Consider the following 20,150-nt stretch of genomic DNA (forward strand, 5'->3'; position numbering starts at 1 on the left):
CTGGCTGATAGAATGCCAAGAGCATGCAAAGCTGTAATAGAGGCAAAGGGTGGCTACTTTGAAGAATCTCAAATATATTTTGATTTGTTTAACACTTTTTTTTGGTTACTACATGATTCCATGTGTTATTATTTAATAGTTTTGATGTCTTCATTATTATTCTACAATGTAGAAAATATTAAAAACCAAGAAAAACCCTGGAATGAGTAGGTGTGTCCAAAATTAAGTGGTCCTGTATATTTTTGTACTGTATACATGCCATTTAGCAGACGTTTTATCCAAAGCGACTTTACATATAGGTGGCCCTGAGAATCGAACCCACAACCCTGGCGGTGAAAGCACCATTCTCAACCAACTGAGTCATACAGGGTCACTAAAATGAACATGAATGAATATGGAATGTCAACAAAGCCTATGATAAGAAGCCATACAAACCTTTAATCACATTATAGGGAGGTTGGTCAACAACACTGTAGTAATGACAGATGACCACAATCAATTCAGGTGATTGCAACCTACAAAATCAATACCACCCCCCCCCCCACACACACACACACCTTACATAGTATTACTGTGGTTGCTTTATTATCATCCAATACCATGATTAAGAGCAATTTGCAGTCATGGAACTCTTTTCATCACTGGCATTTGATTAACAAATTGACCCTGGGTGGGTCTGAGGACCAACATTATTTCAATGCTTAAGCCTGATTTGTTGTCAGAGTGGCCAGCTCCTCCAGATGCCTCAGTCACACCAACCCTGGTGTTCACCAACTCTTCCTGTACGGTCCTGCATGGAGATCAACAGGAGTGACATCACCTGTCTGCCCTTTGACCACTCCACCTCACTCCTACAATTTTTTATCCACAGTCAGGTACACGTCGCCACTAACCACAGATCTAGGATCAGATTACTCTACCCACAGTCCTACCCTAACCTGTCTACCTCATACTGTAGCTGTGAGTCTCTGTCTTTCCGGGGCTTCAGCCTTTTTCTGGAAGTTCTCCCAGTAGGCGGAGTCTTCTTCAAAGAGGGGTGTGGCCATGCTGATGAGGTCACTGAAGGAGAGGAAGGTGAAGGAGGGGGGAGGATAGGTGATGGCAGGGGGAGGGGCAGGCTGAGGAAAAAGAAGGAGAGGTTAGAAATCTACTTCATTGTGCTGAAAATAAAAACACACACACAGGCTCACTTATATTCCCTCCCTCCCTCCCTCTCTCTCTCTCACACACACCTATGACTCACCACAGATCTGACTGTATGCCTGGGCCTCAGTGCCACAGCAACATGGTGGTCCTTACCCAATACAGTCTCCTGAAGGAGGACAGGAGCAGTTAAAGAAACACACACGTTTACATGAAATACACACAACATATAACCTCATTCTGTTTGTAGGTGTTGACTTATATGAGTGGTTAAGGTGACAAATAGCTCTCGTTTACTGAAAGGATCACGCATGCAGCCGGCCACACACACACACACACACACACACACACACACACACACACACACACACACACACACACACACACACACACACACACACACACACACACACACACACACACACACACACACACACACACACACACACACACACACACACCTCTCCCCGTTCTAACACATCAGTGTCCTAATACTGGCTGTTCATCATCCCGGTTTCCCTCTCTCTCTCTCTTTCATTCCACACAGTTGGCCCTAATCATAGGCCCATTCGGGGGAGTTGTGTACATCCCAGACAAGCAATCTCCATCTCACTGCCTGGCTTTCCAGGAGTAATGGACGCCTCGCCCCGGGGAGACAGAGGGGAAGGAGAAAATAGCCTCACTCCTTTACTTTTTAAAGGGAGGGAGGTTACAGATGTAGGATCTAACATTTAATCACCCTGTAGCATGAGAACTTTCCTGCAATGTAGGACATTTAAAATATGTAGTGCATTTGTGGCTTATAAAGACTTCTGAAGTTTGTAATTTGCACTTTGAAATTTTAGACTTTAAATTTTCCCTTTCGAAAAATGTATCAACCACTGCTAAAATGTCCATTAATTATAATCCACATTTCCTGTTGCTGCAGGATTATTTTCTTGCAGGAGCAAACTGGATCAAATTAAGATCCTCCATCTGTATCTCATGTTCTTTATAGAAGGATGACTCCCTGCAACATCTGTTTGCGATACTACAAAGAAGTTACTGAAAACAAATACTTTTTCTCCCCCAGACATCATTGTCAACCAAACAAAAACAATAACGGTTGTGGGGCAGACAGGGGTGCTGTATCCCCTACTGCGGTGAAATAATTGTGACAGTGTGTGTGTAGAGTCGTGGCCAAAAGTTTTGAGAATTACACAAATATTAATTTTCACAAAATCTGCTGCCTCAGTTTGAATGATGGCAATTTGCATATACTCCAGAATGTTATGAAGAGTGATCAGATGAATTGCAATTAATTGCAAAATCCCTCTTTGCCATGAAAATGAACTGAATCTCAAAAAAGACATTCCACTGCATTTCAGACCTGCCACAAAAGGACCAGCTGACATCATGTCAGTGATTCTCTCGTTAACACAGGTGTGAGTGTTGACGAGGACAAGGCTGGAGATCACTCTGTCATGCTGATTGAGTTCGAATAACAGACTGGAAGCTTCAAAAGGAGGGTGGTGTGCTTGGAACCATGGTTACCTGCACGGAAACACGTGCCGCCATCATTGCTTTATGCAAAAAGGGCTTCACAGGAAAGGATATTGCTGCCAGTAAGATTGCCCCTAAATCAACCATTTATCGGATCATCAAGAACTTCAGGGAGAGTGGTTCAGATGTTGTGAAGAAGGCTTCAGGGCGCCCAAGAAAGTCCAGCATGCGCCAGGACCGTCTCCTAAAGTTGATTCAGCTGCAGGATCGGGGCACCACCAGTACAGAGCTTGCTCAGTAGTGGCAGCAGGCAGGTGTGAGTGCATCTGCACGCACAGTGAGGCGAAGACTTTTGGAGAATGGCCTGGTGTCAAGAAGGGCAGCAAAGAAGCCACTTCTCTCCAGGAAAAACATCAGGGACAGACTGATATTCTGCAAAAGGTACAGGGATTGGACTGCTGAGGACTGGGGTAAAGTCATTTTCTCTGATGAATCCCCTTTCCGATTGTTTGGGGCATCCGGAAAAAAGCTTGTCCGGAGAAGACAAGGTGAGCGCTACCATCAGTCCTGTGTCATGCCAACAGTAAAGCATCCTGAGACCATTCATGTTTGGGGTTGCTTCTCAGCCAAGGGAGTGGGCTCACTCACAATTTTGCCTAAGAACAGCCATGAAAAAAGAATGGCACCAACACATCCTCAGAGAGCAACTTCTCCCAACCATCCAGGAACAGTTTGGTGACGAACAATGCCTTTTCCAGCATGATGGAGCACCTTGCCATAAGGCAAAAGTGATAACTAAGTGGCTCGGGGAACAAAACATCGATATTTTGGGTCCATGGCCAGGAAACTCCCCAAACCTTAATCCCATTGAGAACTTGTGGTCAATCCTCAAGAGGCGGGTGGACAAACTCCAAGCATTGATTATGCAAGAATGGGCTGCCATCAGTCAGAATGTGGCCCAGAAGTTAATTGACAGCATGCCAAGGCAGATTGCAGAGGTCTTGAAAAAGAAGGGTCAACACTGCAAATATTGACTCTTTGCATCAACTTCATGTAATTGTCAATAAAAGCCTTTGACACTTATGAAATATTTGTAATTATACTTCAGTGTTCCATAGTAACATCTGACAAAAAATATCTAAAGACACTGAAGCAGCAAACTTTGTGAAAATTAATATTTTTGTCATTCTCAAAACTTTTGGCCACGACTGTACATGTATGAGTTGTAAAGAACCCTGTGTGTGTTTCTGTGTACATGAGTCTTCTTGTTAATTCCCTCACTACCAAATGTCATGATCTCATTACAATACAGTGGGGTCGTGACATTACACAGGGTCACCAGGAAGTGGAAAGACCTTGGCTGCCACCTCATTAAGCCAGCCAATCAATACGCAGCGCTCAGAGGACACCAGGTCAGCACTGCTGCTTGCCTCATCTGTATGTTAATTGAGTGTGTGTACACATGCATACAAACAGTACCAGTCAAAAGTTTGGACACACCCACTCATTCAATGGTTTTTCTTTATTTTTACTATTTTCTACATTGTAGAATAAAAATGAAGACATAACTATGAAACACATATGGAATCATGTAGTAATCAAACTATAAAATATATTTTATATTTGAAATTCTTCAAAGTAGCCATCCTTTGCCTTGACGACAGCTTTGCAAACTGTTTGCATTCTCTCCACCAGCTTCACCTGGAATGCTTTTCCAACAGTCTTGAAGGAGTTCCCACATTTGCTGAGCACTTGTTGGCTGCTTTTCCTTCACTCTGCGGTCCAACTCATCCAAAACCATCTGAATTTGGTTGAGGTCGGGTGATTGTAGAGGCCAGGTCATCTGATGCAGCACTCCACTCTCCTTCTTGGTCAAATAGCCCTTACACAGCCTGAAGGTGTGTTGGGTCATTGTCCTGTTGAAAAAAAAATGATAGCCCCACTAAGTGCAAACCAGAAGGGATGGCGTATCGCTGCAGCCATGCTGGTTAAGTGTGCCTTGAATTCTAAATAAAAGCGCTGTCAGTGTCACCAGCAAAACACCCCAACACCCTCACACCTCTTTCTCCATGCTTCACAGTGGGAACCACACACGCGGAGATCATCCATTCACCTACTCTGCATCTTACAAAGACACGGCGGTTAGAACCAAAAATCTCAAATTTGGACTCTTAAGACCAAAGGACAGATTTCTACCGGGTCTAATGTCAATTGCTCATGTTTCTTGGCCCAAGCAAGTCTCTTCTTCTTATTGTCCTTTAGTGGTGGTTTCTTTGTAGCAATTTGACCATGAAGGCCTGATTCACACGGCCTCCTCTGATCAGTTGATGTTGAGATGTGTGTAACTTGAACTCTGTGAAGCATTAATTTGGGCTGCAGTTAACTCTAATGAACTTATCCTCTGCAGCAGAGGTAACTCTGGGTCTTCCTTTCCTGTGCCGGTCCTCATGAGAGCCAGTTTCATCACAGCGCTTGATGGTTTTTGCGACTGTACTTGAAACTTTTCAAAGTTTTCCAGGTTGACTGACCTTCATGTCTTAAAGTAATGATGGACTGTCATTTCTCTTTGCTTATTTGAGCTGTTCCTGCCATAACATGGACTTGGTCTTTTCCCAAATAGGGCCATCTTCTGTATACCAGTCACAACACAAATGATTGACTCAAACGCATTGAGGAAAGAAATTCCACAAATTAACAAGGCACACCTGTTAATTGAAATGCATTCCAGGTGACTACCTAGTTAAGAGGATGCCAAGAGTGTGCAAAGCAGTCAAAGGGCAAAGGGTAGATTACGTGAAGAATTTCAAATATATTTTGTTGTGTTTAACACTTTGTTGGTTACTTCATGATTCAATGCGTGTTATTTCATAGTTGAAGTCTTCACTATTATTCTACAATGTTAGAAAATAGTAAAAATAAAGAAAAACCCTGGAATGAGTAGGTGTGTCCAAACCTTTGACTGGTACTGTATGTATCTTAACAGGTGGTGCTGTGATGCTGAATGTGTGTGTGTGTGAGAGAGACAAGTGTTTCTGCAGAGTTTTCAGACTATCTAGAAGAAACATTAATTCTGCAGACCTTATCAGATGTGAAGTCTAGCATCCTAGTTGTTTCTCATTACTCTGATCAATATGACAGAGAGAGAGGAGGGGGGGGAGACAAGGACATGATCTCTTCTCTTGCTCACTCAGGCAAAAGGTGTGTGTGTGTGTGTGCACTTGACCCAGCCAACAGCGAAAGGTCCAAACGTGATGATTTTAATCCCTTGGTTCCAGTACTGAAACCTCGCCTCTCCGGTGCTCCAGTACTGAAACCTCGCCTCTCCGGTGCTCCAGTACTGAAACCTCGCCTCTCCGGTGCTCCAGTACTGAAACCTCGCCTCTCCGGTGCTCCAGTACTGAAACCTCGCCTCTCCGGTGCTCCAGTACTGAAACCTCGCCTCTCCGGTGCTCCAGTACTGAAACCTCGCCTCTCCGGTGCTCCAGTACTGAAACCTCGCCTCTCCGGTGCTCCAGTACTGAAACCTCGTCTCTCCGGTGCTCCAGTACTGAAACCTCGCCTCTCCGGTGCTCCAGTACTGAAACCTCGCCTCTCCGGTGCTCCAGTACTGAAACCTCGCCTCTCCGGTGCTCCAGTACTGAAACCTCGTCTCTCCGGTGCTCCAGTACTGAAACCTTCTCTCTCTGGTGCTCCCAAAATTAGGCAGTTCGTTTTCTCCCAGTCCTCCCTAGCTCCCTAACTGCCTCCGTCCATCCTTCCCTCCCGCTTCCATTTAGAAAACATCTCTGAAGCAGATCTACAGCACAGCTGTACTGTCCCTGATCTGGCGATCAATACTGTAGCTTTGTTGCTATTCTCTGGTGGCAGAAGTGTCACAACAGAAACACCATTAACCTGACAAACCAGTCCGAGAGGACAGAGCGGATTCTGTGATGGACCATTAATTATTTTCAGCTTTAAAGGAGAGATCCAACCCACCCAATAGGTTTCCACAATACTGCTTTCTCCTGACATACAGTATTTCTTCAGACTAGTGTGGATGAAAGGAGGGAGATGAGGAAAGGAGACTAAATAAAGAGGTCACTTTTTACAACTCTAAAGGCTTGGTGTGAGAGATACTGAGAGCACCCTGGTTAAAGGTCCACAGTATTTCCTAGAAAAGTACTTCACAAATTCTTTCAAGGTTACATTGTTGAAGAATTCAAAGACAACGAGACAGAGGGCCAGAGTACATGTTTGTGCGTATGCTAAGATAGCAATCATAAAGAGATAGCCGCTAACAAGACATTGCTAATCTGTCGTTAGTGGCTCTGAAATGCAATAAGAATAGCAATAGCTTTAGTGGGTAACGTTAAAGCTAAATGATTAAATTGGAGCAGGGTAGCATTAGTTTTAGTGGGTAACGTTAAAGCTAACTGATTAAATTGAAGCAGGGTAGCATTAGTTTTAGTGGGTAACGTTAAAGCTAACTGATTAAATTGGAGCAGGGTAGATTCGTTTTAGTGGGTAACGTTAAAGCTAACTGATTAAATTGAAATGGGATAGAGTGAGCTACAGCTGCTAAAGAGGCCCTGCTAAGCTGCTGTTAGTGGAATTGGAACGGCATTTGAGCTGCTGCCAAAAAGATTACTATAAACCACCTGCTGCTTAGCGTGTCTGTAATACATCAACCCACTATCACAAATTACAGTGAAATAGACTAATGCGAAATTCGTGACACATTTTACAAATGTTCATGTTCACCACACGATTTTGTATACAGTGCAGTTCAATCACTGATGAAGGCAGTAGGTTATTAAAGACAGAATCAAGCGGGGAGGATGGGTAAGCGTATAACCCAAAGGTCAAGCAACCCAAACGTTGCGTGTTTGAATCAAATGATGGCCAACTTTAGCATCTTAGCAACAACTTGCTACTTTTTAACTTCTTAGCTAGCATGTTAGCTAACCCTACCCCTCATACCTAACCTTAACCCCTAACCTAGCTAACATTAGCCACAACAAGAAAATAGTGTCCATTTCTCAACAATCTGTGACAATGTGTAAAACACACAGAAACAGGCGGGAGATGGCTGGACACACAGAAACAGGCAGGAGATGGCTGGACACACAGAAACAGGCAGGAGATGGCTGGACACACAGAAACAGGCGGGAGATGGTTGGACACACAGAAACAGGCGGGAGATGGTTGGACACTCTTGAACTTTCTTTACTCTTCCTGCTCCTTTCTCCTTCCCTCCACTGGACCCTACTCACCTCGAAGGTCCAGACCTCCTCTTCTTCCTCATCCAGGTGCATTGTGGTCCGGCGACACACCTTTCCGTCTGCAATTGGCTCAGGTGACAGGTGAAACTCTGCCCTCTGTAGATTAAAGGCCAGCCCTGTGCCAATCGCCTTTATGAAACTTTCCTTCAACACCTTGACGAACAGGAAAGATAACCAGAGCCACAAAAATATCAGATGAAGAGTAGTGTAAAAAGAATACAGTTAAAGTGCTCTTATTGTGTACAAGTGAGATTAGAAACTGGTTGGTTCGAGCCCTGAATGCTGATTGGCTGACAGCCGTGGTATACCACGGGTATGACAAAACATTTTTACTGCTCAAATGTCCATTAGTAACCACTTTATAATAGCAATAAGGCACCTGGGGGTTTGTGGTATATTGCCAATATACTAAGGGCTGTGTCCAGGCACTCCACGTTACGTTGTGATTATTTTACCTTTATTTAACTAGGCTAGTCAGTTAAGAACAAATTCTTATTTTCAATGACGGCCTAAGAACAGTGGATTTTAACCTTATCGAATCCCCGAGATGACCTTGCAACCTTTCGGTTACTAGTCCAACGCTCTAACCACTAGGCTACCTGCCGCCCCATGAACAGTCCTTAGCCAAGGTATATTGGCCATATACCACACATTCTCAGGCCTTATTGCTTAATCATTTAATGCCTTCAGAAAGTACTCACACCCCTTGACTTTTTCCAAAAATGTTTGCGCTAAAGCCTGAATATAACTGGATTAAATTGAGATTGTGTCACTGGCCTACACACAATAACCCATAATGTCAAAGTGGAATTATGTTTTTAAAATAATAAAAAATGAAAAGCTTTAAATGTCAAGTCAATAAGTATTCAAACCGTTTGTTATGGCAAACCTAAATAAGTTCAGGGGTACAAAATTTGCTTAACAAGTCACATAAGTCTACTCACTATGAATTTCAAACACTGATTCAACCACAAAGACCAGGGAGGTTTCCCAATGACTCGCAAAGAAGGGCACCTATTGGTGATGGGTAAACAAAACAAAAAAGGAGACACTGAATATCCCTTTGAGCATGGTGAAGTTATTAATTACACTTTGGATGGTGTACCAATACACCCAGTCATTAAAAAGATACAGGCAACCTTCCTAACTCAGTTGCCGAAGAGGAAGGAAACCGCTCAGGGATTTCATTATGAGGCCAACGGTGACTAAAACAGTTGGAGTTTAATGGCTGTTATAGGAGAAAACTGAAGATGGCTCAACAACATTGGAGTTACTCCACAATACTAACCTAATTGACAAAGTGAAAAGATGAAAGCCTGTACAGAATGAATAAAAATTCACTAAAGGCACTAAAGTAAAACTGCGTAAAATGTGGCAAAAGAAATTAACTTCACGTCCTGAATACAAAGCATGATGTTTGGGGCAAATCCAACAACACAATGAGTAGCACTCATATTTTCAAGCATAGTGGTGGCCGCATCATGTTATGAGTATGTTTGTCATCGACATGGACTATGGACTTTTTGGGGGGGATAAAAATAAAATGTCATAGAGCTAAGCACAGGCAACATCCTATAGGAAAATCTGGTTGTCTGCTTTCCAATAGACACTGGAGACAAATTCACCTTTCAGCAGGACAAAAACCTAAAACAAGGCTAAATGTACACTGAAGTTGCTCACCAAGACGATACTGAATGTTCCTAGTTGGCCTAGTTACAGTTGTGACTTAAATCTGCTTGAAAATCTATGGCAAGAACTGAAAATGGCTGTCTAGCAATGATCAACAACCAACTTGACAGAGCTTGAAAAATCCAGGTGTGCAAAGCTCTTTGAGACTTACCCAGAAAGACACAAAAGGGGATTCTAAGTTGTATTGGCTCAGGGGTGTGACTACTTATGTAAATGAGATATTTTTGCATTTCATTTTCAATAAATATGCTAACACTTCTAAAAACATGTTGTTTTCACTTTTTCATTATATGGGGGGGGGGGGGGGGGGGGGTACTGTGTGTAGATGTGTGAGGGGAAAAAAACTATTTAATCCACTTTGAATTCAGGCTGTAACAAAATGTGTAATAAGTCAAGGGGTGTGAATACTTTCTGAAGGCACTGCCTGTACACAATAATCATTTTAAATGGCGAACAACCATTGGTGTACCCATAAGGCAATCACAATCATCAAAATCATCACAGGTTGAACACTTTCCCTGTCCCAGGCATTGACACAGGGTTCTGTGTGTGATGATCATGGTGTGTGTGGATGTGTCTCTGAAGTCAAACAAACCTTGTTACACGAGGGCAAGCCACAGTAACACAATTACAAGGCAAGTCACTATGGCAACGGGAAAGCATTAAGATTAGTCAACGGCAATGATGTCAGTACTTAATGTCCTTGTGCCGCTCTCTCAATCTGACAACTACTAGACTGAGCAGCTCAATTAATGGGGGGGGGGGGGGGGGGGGGGGGCTGCATGTAATGTATATGACTCAGTGTGCACGTCTAGCGTGCGTATCGTATATCACCATGGACGTGAGAGTGATGGTTACCCAGTGTCTGTAGAACATGGTCAGTTGCTCCCATTCCGACCCTGCTCTGCGGATAACACTCCACTCATAATCAGTAAACTGCCTCGTCATGATACGGAAAAACTCTGGCACAGAACTGCTACCTGGAGACAGAGGGAGGGAGGGAGGGAAAGAGAGGGGGGGTGCAGGGAAAACATTAATAAGAAAATAAACACAAACCTATGGGTTTGAGCTCTGACAATAAGGAAACAGTTGAGGGAGAAGAGGTTGAAAATTGAGAGAAAAGCAACACACACTCTCCTACTTTGTTTGGGATCATCACTTTCTCTCCTCCAACCATCTTTAAATATAGATGGAATGGGAATCGGCAGGAGATCGCTGTGATAGAGCACTGCCAAATCACTCTCAGGGAATATGAAAGACAACAGTGGCATCATGTGGTAAAGAAAGGAACTGCAGCAAACTTCCTTTAGATAACTTTGTAAAATGGATTTAGGGATTTGTGAATGACAGCCCATCTATAAGGTTTAATAAAGGGCCTAGCTAGCTATTCTCCCTGGGGGGCAATGTGGAAGATAAGTATGTGCTTTAAGGTATTGCTATCCTTAGGGAATGAGGCTACGTAGAACGTTCAACCCTTTCAGATGAAGAGGTCTAGGCCTATTTAAAGAGGGATTTGGGAGAAGGTCTGGGTGAGTGACAGGACTGGGTTAGCAGATTAGCATCCTGAAGGCTTGGAGAGGAGGACGCCAAATGAGATGTGGTGAGAAGGGTGAAAGAGGGAGACTCAGGCAGGGGAGTTAAGACAGGATTGAAGGGTTACTTCTCTCTCACACAAAACAGGAGAGAGAGAGAGAGAGAGAGAGAGAGAGAAGGGTTCAGGATGTAGTAAGACAGTTTACTGCCAGAGTGAGCTCTTCTCAAGGCTGTTTATTTAATGAAACTGACACATCAAAGCACTAAGGAATGTGCAGCACACACACACACCTGGCATGGTGGTCTTCATCACGTCCACCCCGACCTGCAGCCCCTGCTCTGCAGCCAGCACAGCGTAGTCACCCTGATGGGAGATGTTAAAACTCCAGCCCACGGATTCAGGGCTGGAGCAGGCTGGGTTGGCCAGGTAGGGCTTTCCTCTGGGAGAACGCTCCAAGCGGATATCAGCCCAGGGAACACCCATCCTGTCACACACCAACCTCCTCAACAACAACCTGCCAGCCTGGAAGAGCAGGGGAAAAGGAGAGCATCAATAAGGGTGCTGCCTCTCCTCTCTCCAGTGAACAGTAACTCTGAAGCATCATCTTCTTCTGTGGATTGTTTTGGCGGTTGGCAACCAACTTTAAGGTGCATTACCGCCACCAACTGGACTGGAGTGTGGTCCAGAGACAGGGGAAGGTCTAAATCCTACCCAATATTCTCATCTCCCTAAGTAAACAAATTAAATACTAGATGCCCAGGAGATTTCCTTCGTAGTTCACTTAATCTTTTCTCTTCAACCCCATTACTCCTCAAATCTAGTAACAAATCGCTCCCTTTCCCTCCCATATTTAATGGAAATAGAACATGTTCCACTACCTCCATCTCCTCATGACAATGATCACACCTCCCAGTTGGCTGTTTCCCACCAATTCAACGTACTTTTGAGCCTTGTGTCCCAGTCTCAGCCTTACCTGACATGGTTAACCAAGGCCTGATAATTAGCATAATCAGGTGTGTATCTGCTGGGAAGTGACAAACACCTAGAACGTGGAAATTGCTATTTGATCATCAAGGGAGAACATGGCACAGTGATTACTTTCTATCAGAATAACACAGTCAAAGTACCATGGCTGATTTGGCATCCTTGGCAAACATGAACTGTCCGATTCGCTCTTTCTCTTCGCGCTGCACACACCGGGCCGCCAACAGCCACTCCGACCGGGTCGGCGTCCACGAACCACACCGGAACGCCCAGCGGACGCCTACCATAACGGCCAGTTTCAGAGCTAAGAACGGGTAGACCGACGTTGCGCTTTAAGCTAACGTTACCTCTCGTATTGCAGCTGGATAACACTGACCGCATTTGTGGATTAGCTAGCTAACTGTTAGCTGTGAGGTAAGTGTGTCGGTATTTTAGACACTACAAATGCCGCAAACCAAAAAACATAGCTAGTAACGCATGAGAAGTTGCTAAGTGTCACCTCCTGAACTATAGTGTTTGCTTCTCTTTAAGAACATGCTATAACAACACGACGGAAAACCCGCTATAAGAACATGTTATAGTTATAACAACACGGCGGCGGACCTACACCCGGAAAAACTGGTGCGACGTGACACGTCAAAGGTGGGCGTGGCAACGAGGGGACCAATGGGAAGGATGTTTATGGTGCGTCGCCAAAAGGTGTCTTTCCGATTCTGGCGTTGATGAGCATCTGATTTATTCTCTACGATTGATAAGGTGAGTTATTTTACGATGATCATAAATAGCATTACCATGTTGGCTCAATAAAAAGGATATGTGGGGATTTGAGTTTTTACGGTGCAAACGTGCTGGTGTGCTAGCTAGCTATCGGTTCCACAAACACCGCCGATTATGCTACATTACCAAGCTAGCTGATGCGTTTCACAAAAAGCGTAATGCAAAGCACTGCACTGAGTTTTTACATAGTCCAAACTGGAACCTATCCTGATCCCCGTCTCACCTCAGAAAATAGAGAGACAGATATGATTGCTATCTGTTCCCCCATCGTCAATCGTGGGCCCAAATAAATGAAAAAGAACCAAGGTTGTGGCATGGTTTGAAATTATGGTTGCCTGCAAGCAAATCTTTGCTTTTGCGATACTCAGCAGGTAAAATACACAGCAGTCTTCTTACACATGCAGTCTTGGGTCTGTCAAAGCATTCACTTGTCCTGTGACAGATGACGAACAGCCCCGTTTTGAGTTCTATTGAAGATAAGTTTACCACTAGTTTGAATCAACTAATCGTTCTCTGGTCACTGTGCTCCTGTGTTCGTCTTTCAGGAGGAAGCTGAGCCCTGTCCTGGTGCTCTGGTTGCCTGAGAACACATCTGCTGTAGCACTTACCTATTCTGTGTGACCTTTGAGTGAACTAAGGGAGTGTGTCACCTGAGGCAGGACAGTGGGATTCTTCTCAACAGCAGTCCTTCATCCAGCGATCTACAGCCTGACTGCTCTCTCCACCTCTCTCTGTATCTCCCCCCTTTCATCCCTCCCTCTTTCACACTTCTCTATGCTTCTGCCCAATTATGTCCCTCTCCATTTCAGAGTCCCTCTCTAAGACTTCTGTCTCTCCATCGCTATCTCCATCCCTCCTTGATCTCTCTCTCTCGCCATCTGTGTGCGCACCTCTCCTGACCGCCAGGCTGGATTTCCTGCAAATGAAACACCTGAAGAGGAAGCGGAAGAGTAACTACAGCGTTCGTGAGACGCAGACGCTGATCCGGGAGATCCATAAGCGACGAGACGTGCTGTTCTCCCGCCAGCAGAACACCGCCATCAACGAGTTGAAGAGACGAGCCTGGGAGGAGGTAGCAGGAGGCGTCAACGCACTGGGAGAGGGTGAACTACGCACAGCTTCAGAGGTGTGTGTGTGTGTGTGTGTGTGTGTGTGTGTGTGTGTGTGTGTTTGTGTTTGTGTGTGTGTGTGTGTGTGTGTGTGTGTGTGTGTGTGTGTGTGTGTGTGTGTGTGTGTGTGTGTGTGTGTGTGTGTGTGTGTGTGTGTGTGTGTGTGTGTGTGGAGGGGGCTTCCATAGTGACAAATGATGTTCTAAAAGAGTTTTGTGGCACTCGAGTCTGATCTCTAGACCACATTGAGTGTCTCGTATCGGATACATTTGTACTCCATCTTGACTTGGTCTTGGACAATGAGGATTCATCATTTCTTCCAGAGACAAGTGGTGTAAAAAACTCATAATTATCAGCTCCCATTGTCAGTGCATAAAACTGCTTCGCAAGCCCAAATATCCTCACTCCTTTTATGTCACATTCATATCTTATCGCCTACTGAAACTTGGGCTTTCTACTTTAATCATATACTGTCAGGAGACCAGGGGAAGTTGGAACATATTTATTCTTTTTATTTATTCTTTTTATTTATTATAGACTTGTTTGGGTTAGTGATCATTTGTAGTGGCTCTGTCTATTTGCCCTCACTTTAGGTGGCCTCAAACGCAACACTGAAAAGAGTTTGTATCCTACATATAAGGGCCGCATTTCAATAGTTTAATTCACCCCGATTCACTGGAAGGAGTTCCTTTGGGCTGCCACTTCTCAGTGCCGATTTTACCTAAACTTCCGGAAGCATTTTGAGTTGTGACATCACCACTGTTTGTAATGGCTGTGTGTGTGGTTCCAGGTGAAGCGGCGTTACCTGGACTGGCGGTCGCTAATGAAGAGGAAGCAGCTCCGTGCTGAGCTGTCTCTCTCCACAGGGCTGAAGGCAGAGTATGATCCGTCCTCCCCTGAACACGACGCCTCACTGGGTTCAGGGGACCAGTCACTCGACCTCTCTGGCTTTCCCAAGGAGTCCCAGTGTGACTGGCAGGACCTGGCGGATCTTGGAGAGCCTAGCGGACACGCGATGTCTACGGGGGTTAAGTTGGAGGAGGAGGCCAATGGATACAGGGTGAGGATCCATGTGTTTGTGTGTGCGTTATTGATTTGTGAGTTGAATAAAGGGAACATGATGCATAACAAAAATTCATAATTGTAGAATTATTGCGCAATCGATATCCATATGCTACATTTGTGTTTATTTTTATCTGGTGTTAGTGCGTAGCCTAAGCTTTAGTTCCTAACTGTGGAATGCCAAATACACGTCAATTGCCAAATGATTTTGGGAACTTGGGCAGAAAAAGTTAACATCAATCCACTGAAGCAAGAAAGACAAGGGCTGTGTTCGAATACTCATACTAACTGTACTAAACTCAGCAAAAAAAAAACATCCTCTCACTATCAACTGTGTTTATTTTCAGCAAACTTAACATGTGTAAATATTTGTATGAACATAACAAGATTCAACAACGGAGACAAACTGAATAAGTTCCATAGACATGTGACTAACAGAAATGTAATAATGTGTCCCTGAACAAAGGGGGGGGTCAAAAGTAACAGTCAGTTTCTGGTGTGGCCACCAGCTGCATTAAGTACTGCAGTGCATCTCCTCATGGACTGGACCAGATTTGCCAGTTCTTGCTGTGCGATGTTACCCCACTCTTCCACCAAGGCACCTGCAAGTTCCTGGATATTTCTGGGGGGAATGGCCCTAGCCCTCACCCTCCGATCCAACAGGTCCCAGACGTGCTCAATGGGCTTGCGAGCCAGGCTCTTTGCTGGCCATGGCAGAACACTGACATTCCTGTCTTTCAGGAAATCACGCACAGAACGAGCAGTATGACTGGTGGCATTGTCATGCTGGAGGGTCATGTCAGGATGAGCCTGCAGGAAGGGTACCACATGAGGGAGGAGGATGATGTTACAGGGAAGCCCTGTAACGCTGTTGATATTGCCTGCAAGAAAACATGCTCAGTCCGATGATGACACACACCGCCCCAGACCATGACGGACCCTCCACCTCCAAATCGATCCCGCTCCAGAGTACAGGCCTCGGTGTAACGCTCATTCCTTCAACGATACATAGGCGGCGTTGTTGCCGGTGATGTCTGGTGAGGACCTGCCTTACAACAGGCCTACAAGCCCTCAGTCCAGCCTCTCTCAGCCTATTGCGGACAGTCTGAGCACTGATGGGGGGATTGTGTGTTCCTGTTGTAACTCTGGCAGTTGTTGTTGCCATCCTGTACCAATCCTGTGCAGGTGTTACACGTGGTCTGCCACTGCGAGGACGATTAGCTGTCCGTCCTGTCTCCCTATCTTAGGCGTCTCACAGTACGGACATTGCAATGTATTACCCTGGCCACGTCTGCAGTCCTCATGCCTCCTTGCCGCATGCCACGAAGATAAGCGGGGACCCTGGGCATCTTTCTTTTGGTGTTTTCCAGAGTCAGTAGAAAGGCCTCTTTAGTGTCCTAAATTTTCATAACTGTTACCTTAATTTGACTACTGTCTGTAAGCTGTTATTGTCTTAACGACCATTCCACATTAATTGTTTATGGTTCATTGAACAAGCATGGGAAACAGTGTTTAAACCCTTTACAGTGAAGATCTGTGAAGTCATTTCGATTTTTATGAATTATCTTTGAATGACAGGGTCCTGAAAAAGGGCAGTTTTCTTTTTTTGCTGAGTTTTTGTGACGTGAATTGAGTATATAGTATGGTTATTGGTCATAGTATAGATATAGTTAGTATGCCAAGTTCCCAGATGTTGTACTAAATTCGGCAAAATATGAAGTATACACACGGGACACTATTTCTGTACTTTCGGGCCCATAATGCAATTCAGGAAATGGGCGTGGCTTCACATCGTTTTCAGATTTGAAGAAAATGGCGGAAAATATGCAGCCGAAGTACGAGAGCGGATACAAATGTATTGCTTTGCTCAACATTTGTCATAATTAGTGAATGTTATAAAGTAATGACTTTTCAAATAAGTTACACTGCACGTTATATTAGCTGACAATTCGTTATCTACGCTGTCCTTACAAACCACATAGCATTCCATTACAGCAGTATGTACCGGTATGTTGTTAGCTAGCTAGCTAGATTATACATCAAACATGCTATCTAACTAACTACCCAACATTGACTTGATTATTCCCGTCATTTTTAGCTTAGCTATATGGTATAGTCTTAGTGCGTTCTCAATGGACATTAGGGTGCTTTCGTAAATTCGCTCTGGCTATCAACTTCGATTTCCTAGCACTCGTCTGAGAATAATTAATTTACGAACGCTCAATACCCGTTGAATATGGCCGGTGTCAGCAAAAAGCATAATTAAGTTGTCAGTAGCACAGTTAGTCACCAACGCTCTGGATAACTTGAAAACTGCCTAACCATCTCTGCTAGGGCGAGAAATGGTCAGAGTGGTCTCATTTGTGTATGGAAGTAGCTAGCCAACATTAGCTTGGGTGCTTGACTGCCGTTGTAAGGTCAGAACGCTCAAATCAACCCTACTCCTTGGCCCGAGCGTCCAGTGTCCAGTCGCTCCGAGAGCGACACGCTCTGAATTTACAAACTGACAATCTTACAACGCTCTGAATTTCCAAGCGCACTCCAGATTGAATTTAAGAACATCTAACTAGTAATTTGTTATGCTAACTAGCTAGCAAGAGGTTGCGTAGCAACAGCATCAACTTCCGGTAGACGGGCGACGAGCTAGTACGCTCAAATGAAAGGATACAGTATACTGTTTGTTTACAGTATACTAAAATGAACTAATTGTATACAGCATGTTAGTATGGGTATTCTTGACTAACAAATAGCCTACTAAAATGTCATCACTTATAAGTGGCGGATCTTTGCGTCTGTACAGCACATTTTCTATATTGTGGGTTAGGGTCGGATGTGGGCCTCAGATTTTTACTGTCACATAGTTGGGCAGTGGTGAATGGGTTATTAGCAATTGCGGGTGAACAAACTGCTGACCTGTGCATCACCAGTGTGCGTATGATATTAATCAGTATATCTGTCTCTGTCAGCTGGAGGGTGATAGTGGTGAGGGTGAGGTAGAGGATGATGATTGTTTCCCCTCCCTCCTACCCGACATGGGAGAGCGAGATGGACGTATCCCTGAAGTCTTTTCACACATTGATGAGTTCGGAATGCTCAGCGCATCAAAGGGGGCGGCAGCCTCAATGAATCGGGACCTCTCATCGACCAGCCTGGGTGGACTGGGCTTTGCTGGCTTAGGACTGGCCAATCACGAGAGTGCGGGACTTCTGGTTGCCTTGGAGAAGCAGCGCGTGGAGCTCGAGAAGCAGCGTCTGGCTGTGGAAACGGAGCGGCTAGCGGTGGAGAGAGAGCGACTCCTACTGGAGAAGGAAAGACTGAGTCAGTCGGATGTGGAGAAAGAGAGATTGCAGCTGGAGAAAGAGAGATTGCAGCTGGAGAAAGAGCGACTTCGGGTGTTGCTCATGAACCAATCAGAACGGGCCACAGCTCCCCCCCAGCAAAGCCCTCCCTCTTCCTCCACCCCTACCACCACCTCTTCCTGTGCTGTGGATGGACAGAATGAGAGAAATGAGAATAAACCCTGGCTTTCTATGATGGATCTGGAGGGTGAGAGACTGAGGCTGGAGAAGGAACGACTGCAGTTAGAGAAAGAGAGGCTGCAGTTCTTTAAGTTTGAGTCTGGACGACTGCAGATAGAGCGGGAGAGACTAGAGGTGGAGAAGGAGAGAATACAGCTTCACCAGGATCAGGGTCGCTGAGGGAGCAGGAGGAAGGAGAGAGGAAGGATAGCATCAAATTGTATTTGTCACATGCTTGGTAAACAACAGGTGTAGACAAACAGTGAAATGCTTAGGGGCCCTTCCCTCCAATGCAGCAAGAAAGAAAATAGAAAAGTAAAACACATAATAATAGATACACAATGAGTAACGACAACTTGGCTATATACAAGGGGTACAGGTACCAAGTCGATATGCAGGGGCACGAGGTAATTGAGAGAGAGAGAGAGAGATGTACATAGTAAACCTTAGAAGTAGCATATGTGGTGAGCATTAAAGGATATCTATGAGAGAAGTGCCTGGAAGAAGAGCAAACGAGGAGGGGGGGGTTGTTATCTCAGTGTAGGCGGACCAGCTACGAGCCTGTATGAGCAGTCACCTCCATGGTCCAGTGAGGCTCTCTCCTCCCTCTCCTGTCTGTTTCTGACAGCTCCAATTGCTTGTTACAGTTCAGTCTGATCCACAATGGTTGAAATGAGGTGCACAGCTCAACCAAACTGACCTTAGATCAGCAGCAGGGTGTCATCATCCAACTCCAGGTTGATGACAGGATTTTATCCAGTATTTCCTGTAGAGGCGGGATCAAGACTGAAACTGCCACTCAAACTCAGTAGCCTCGTCCAATCACATAAAACAAATCTCCCTGCCAATCATTCTGTTATGTCTGTGGACTTGCATTAACAGGGATTCTTTCAATTCAAAAGAGTGGTTAATTTTAACAAAGATAATCTGTCTGTACAATGTGTGTTTTGTATAAAGTGAGTGGTTGTGTACTGGGAGAAACGGTTTTGTCCCTGGTAAAGTTGTGTGTAGCTCAGTAGTACCATCCATGTACTGCATAGGAAGTGGACATCATGTAGAATAGCTGTAAACTCAAAGCACAAAATGCTCAATGTGTGACTGTTTTCCAACCAGTGTCATATCAGGCCTTACAGATGTCTTTATTTTTCCAAACCCAAGTCTTTTATAATTGTTTTATTTTGATAGTGGGTGTGGTTTGGTACTATGATGAAATGTTTTGTGTGGTGTTCTATAGTAGCCCTGTAGTTGAATATATCTGCTGGTTCACCTGTCGTCCGAGGAAAGAGTTGAGTAACTATTTAAAAAGTAAAAAAAAAAAAGAGATGGAGTATGTCTTCTGCATTGCCTTGACTCACAATAAAGGATATACATGAATAGGGTGTTTTTACTTTATTCTGCCTTTTTTTGAATACATATGGTGTAACCCCCCCCCCCCCCCCCCCACATTCACACTTAAATAACCTGATGTATACAGTGCATTTGGAAAGTTTTCAGACCCCCCTTTTTCCACATTTTGTTATGTTAGTCTTATTATAAAATGGATGGAATAAATGTTTTTCCTCATCAATCTACACAATACCCCCTAATG

At 44.5% G+C, this 20,150-nt stretch overlaps 2 protein-coding genes across 4 annotated transcripts; one reads left to right on the forward strand and one right to left on the reverse strand.

Moving 5' to 3' along the window:
• Positions 1-418: 418 nt before the first annotated feature.
• aasdhppt (aminoadipate-semialdehyde dehydrogenase-phosphopantetheinyl transferase) lies at positions 419-12,617 on the reverse strand. Of its 2 annotated transcripts, XM_014215188.3 has the most exons (7): positions 12,240-12,617; positions 11,403-11,634; positions 10,437-10,558; positions 7,881-8,042; positions 1,244-1,312; positions 947-1,118; positions 419-790 (listed from the first exon to the last, which is right to left on the reverse strand). In XM_014215188.3, exons 1-6 carry the CDS (start codon positions 12,381-12,383, stop codon positions 948-950), a joined length of 900 nt encoding a protein of 299 aa, XP_014070663.1. In that variant the 5' UTR covers positions 12,384-12,617; the 3' UTR covers positions 419-790; position 947. The 2 variants fall into 2 exon arrangements, with proteins under 2 accessions (XP_014070663.1, XP_082812566.1); XM_082956440.1 differs by lacking the exon at positions 11,403-11,634 and having other exon boundaries at positions 419-1,118.
• A 27-nt stretch (positions 12,618-12,644) lies between these two features.
• Positions 12,645-19,936, forward strand: msantd4 (Myb/SANT-like DNA-binding domain containing 4 with coiled-coils). Of its 2 annotated transcripts, none has more exons than XM_014215185.2 (4): positions 12,645-12,852; positions 13,419-13,999; positions 14,773-15,042; positions 18,011-19,936. In XM_014215185.2, exons 2-4 carry the CDS (start codon positions 13,664-13,666, stop codon positions 18,740-18,742), a joined length of 1,338 nt encoding a protein of 445 aa, XP_014070660.1. In that variant the 5' UTR covers positions 12,645-12,852; positions 13,419-13,663; the 3' UTR covers positions 18,743-19,936. The 2 variants fall into 2 exon arrangements, with proteins under 2 accessions (XP_014070660.1, XP_045580723.1); XM_045724767.2 differs by having other exon boundaries at positions 12,764-12,852; positions 13,683-13,999.
• The last annotated feature ends 214 nt before the right edge of the window (positions 19,937-20,150 follow it).

Source organism: Salmo salar, chromosome 09, assembly GCF_965601325.2.
Source record: "Salmo salar chromosome 09, fSalSal1, whole genome shotgun sequence".
NCBI lineage: Eukaryota > Metazoa > Chordata > Actinopteri > Salmoniformes > Salmonidae > Salmo > Salmo salar.

Bases quoted from the DNA above. Each gene is read 5' to 3' on its own strand.
- aasdhppt (XM_014215188.3), bottom strand. From the start codon at position 12,383: ATGGTAGGCGTCCGCTGGGCGTTCCGGTGTGGTTCGTGGACGCCGACC. The intron at 10,559-11,402 runs GTGTGTGTGTGT...CTCTGTCTCCAG, and splicing joins GATGAAGACCACCATGCCAG to GTAGCAGTTCTGTGCCAGAG. The intron at 8,043-10,436 runs GTAACCATCACT...CTGTTCGTCAAG, and splicing joins CCATGTTCTACAGACACTGG to GTGTTGAAGGAAAGTTTCAT.
- msantd4 (XM_014215185.2), top strand. From the start codon at position 13,664: ATGTCCCTCTCCATTTCAGAGTCCCTCTCTAAGACTTCTGTCTCTCCA. The intron at 14,000-14,772 runs GTGTGTGTGTGT...GTGTGGTTCCAG, and splicing joins AACTACGCACAGCTTCAGAG to GTGAAGCGGCGTTACCTGGA. The intron at 15,043-18,010 runs GTGAGGATCCAT...TGTCTCTGTCAG, and splicing joins AGGAGGCCAATGGATACAGG to CTGGAGGGTGATAGTGGTGA.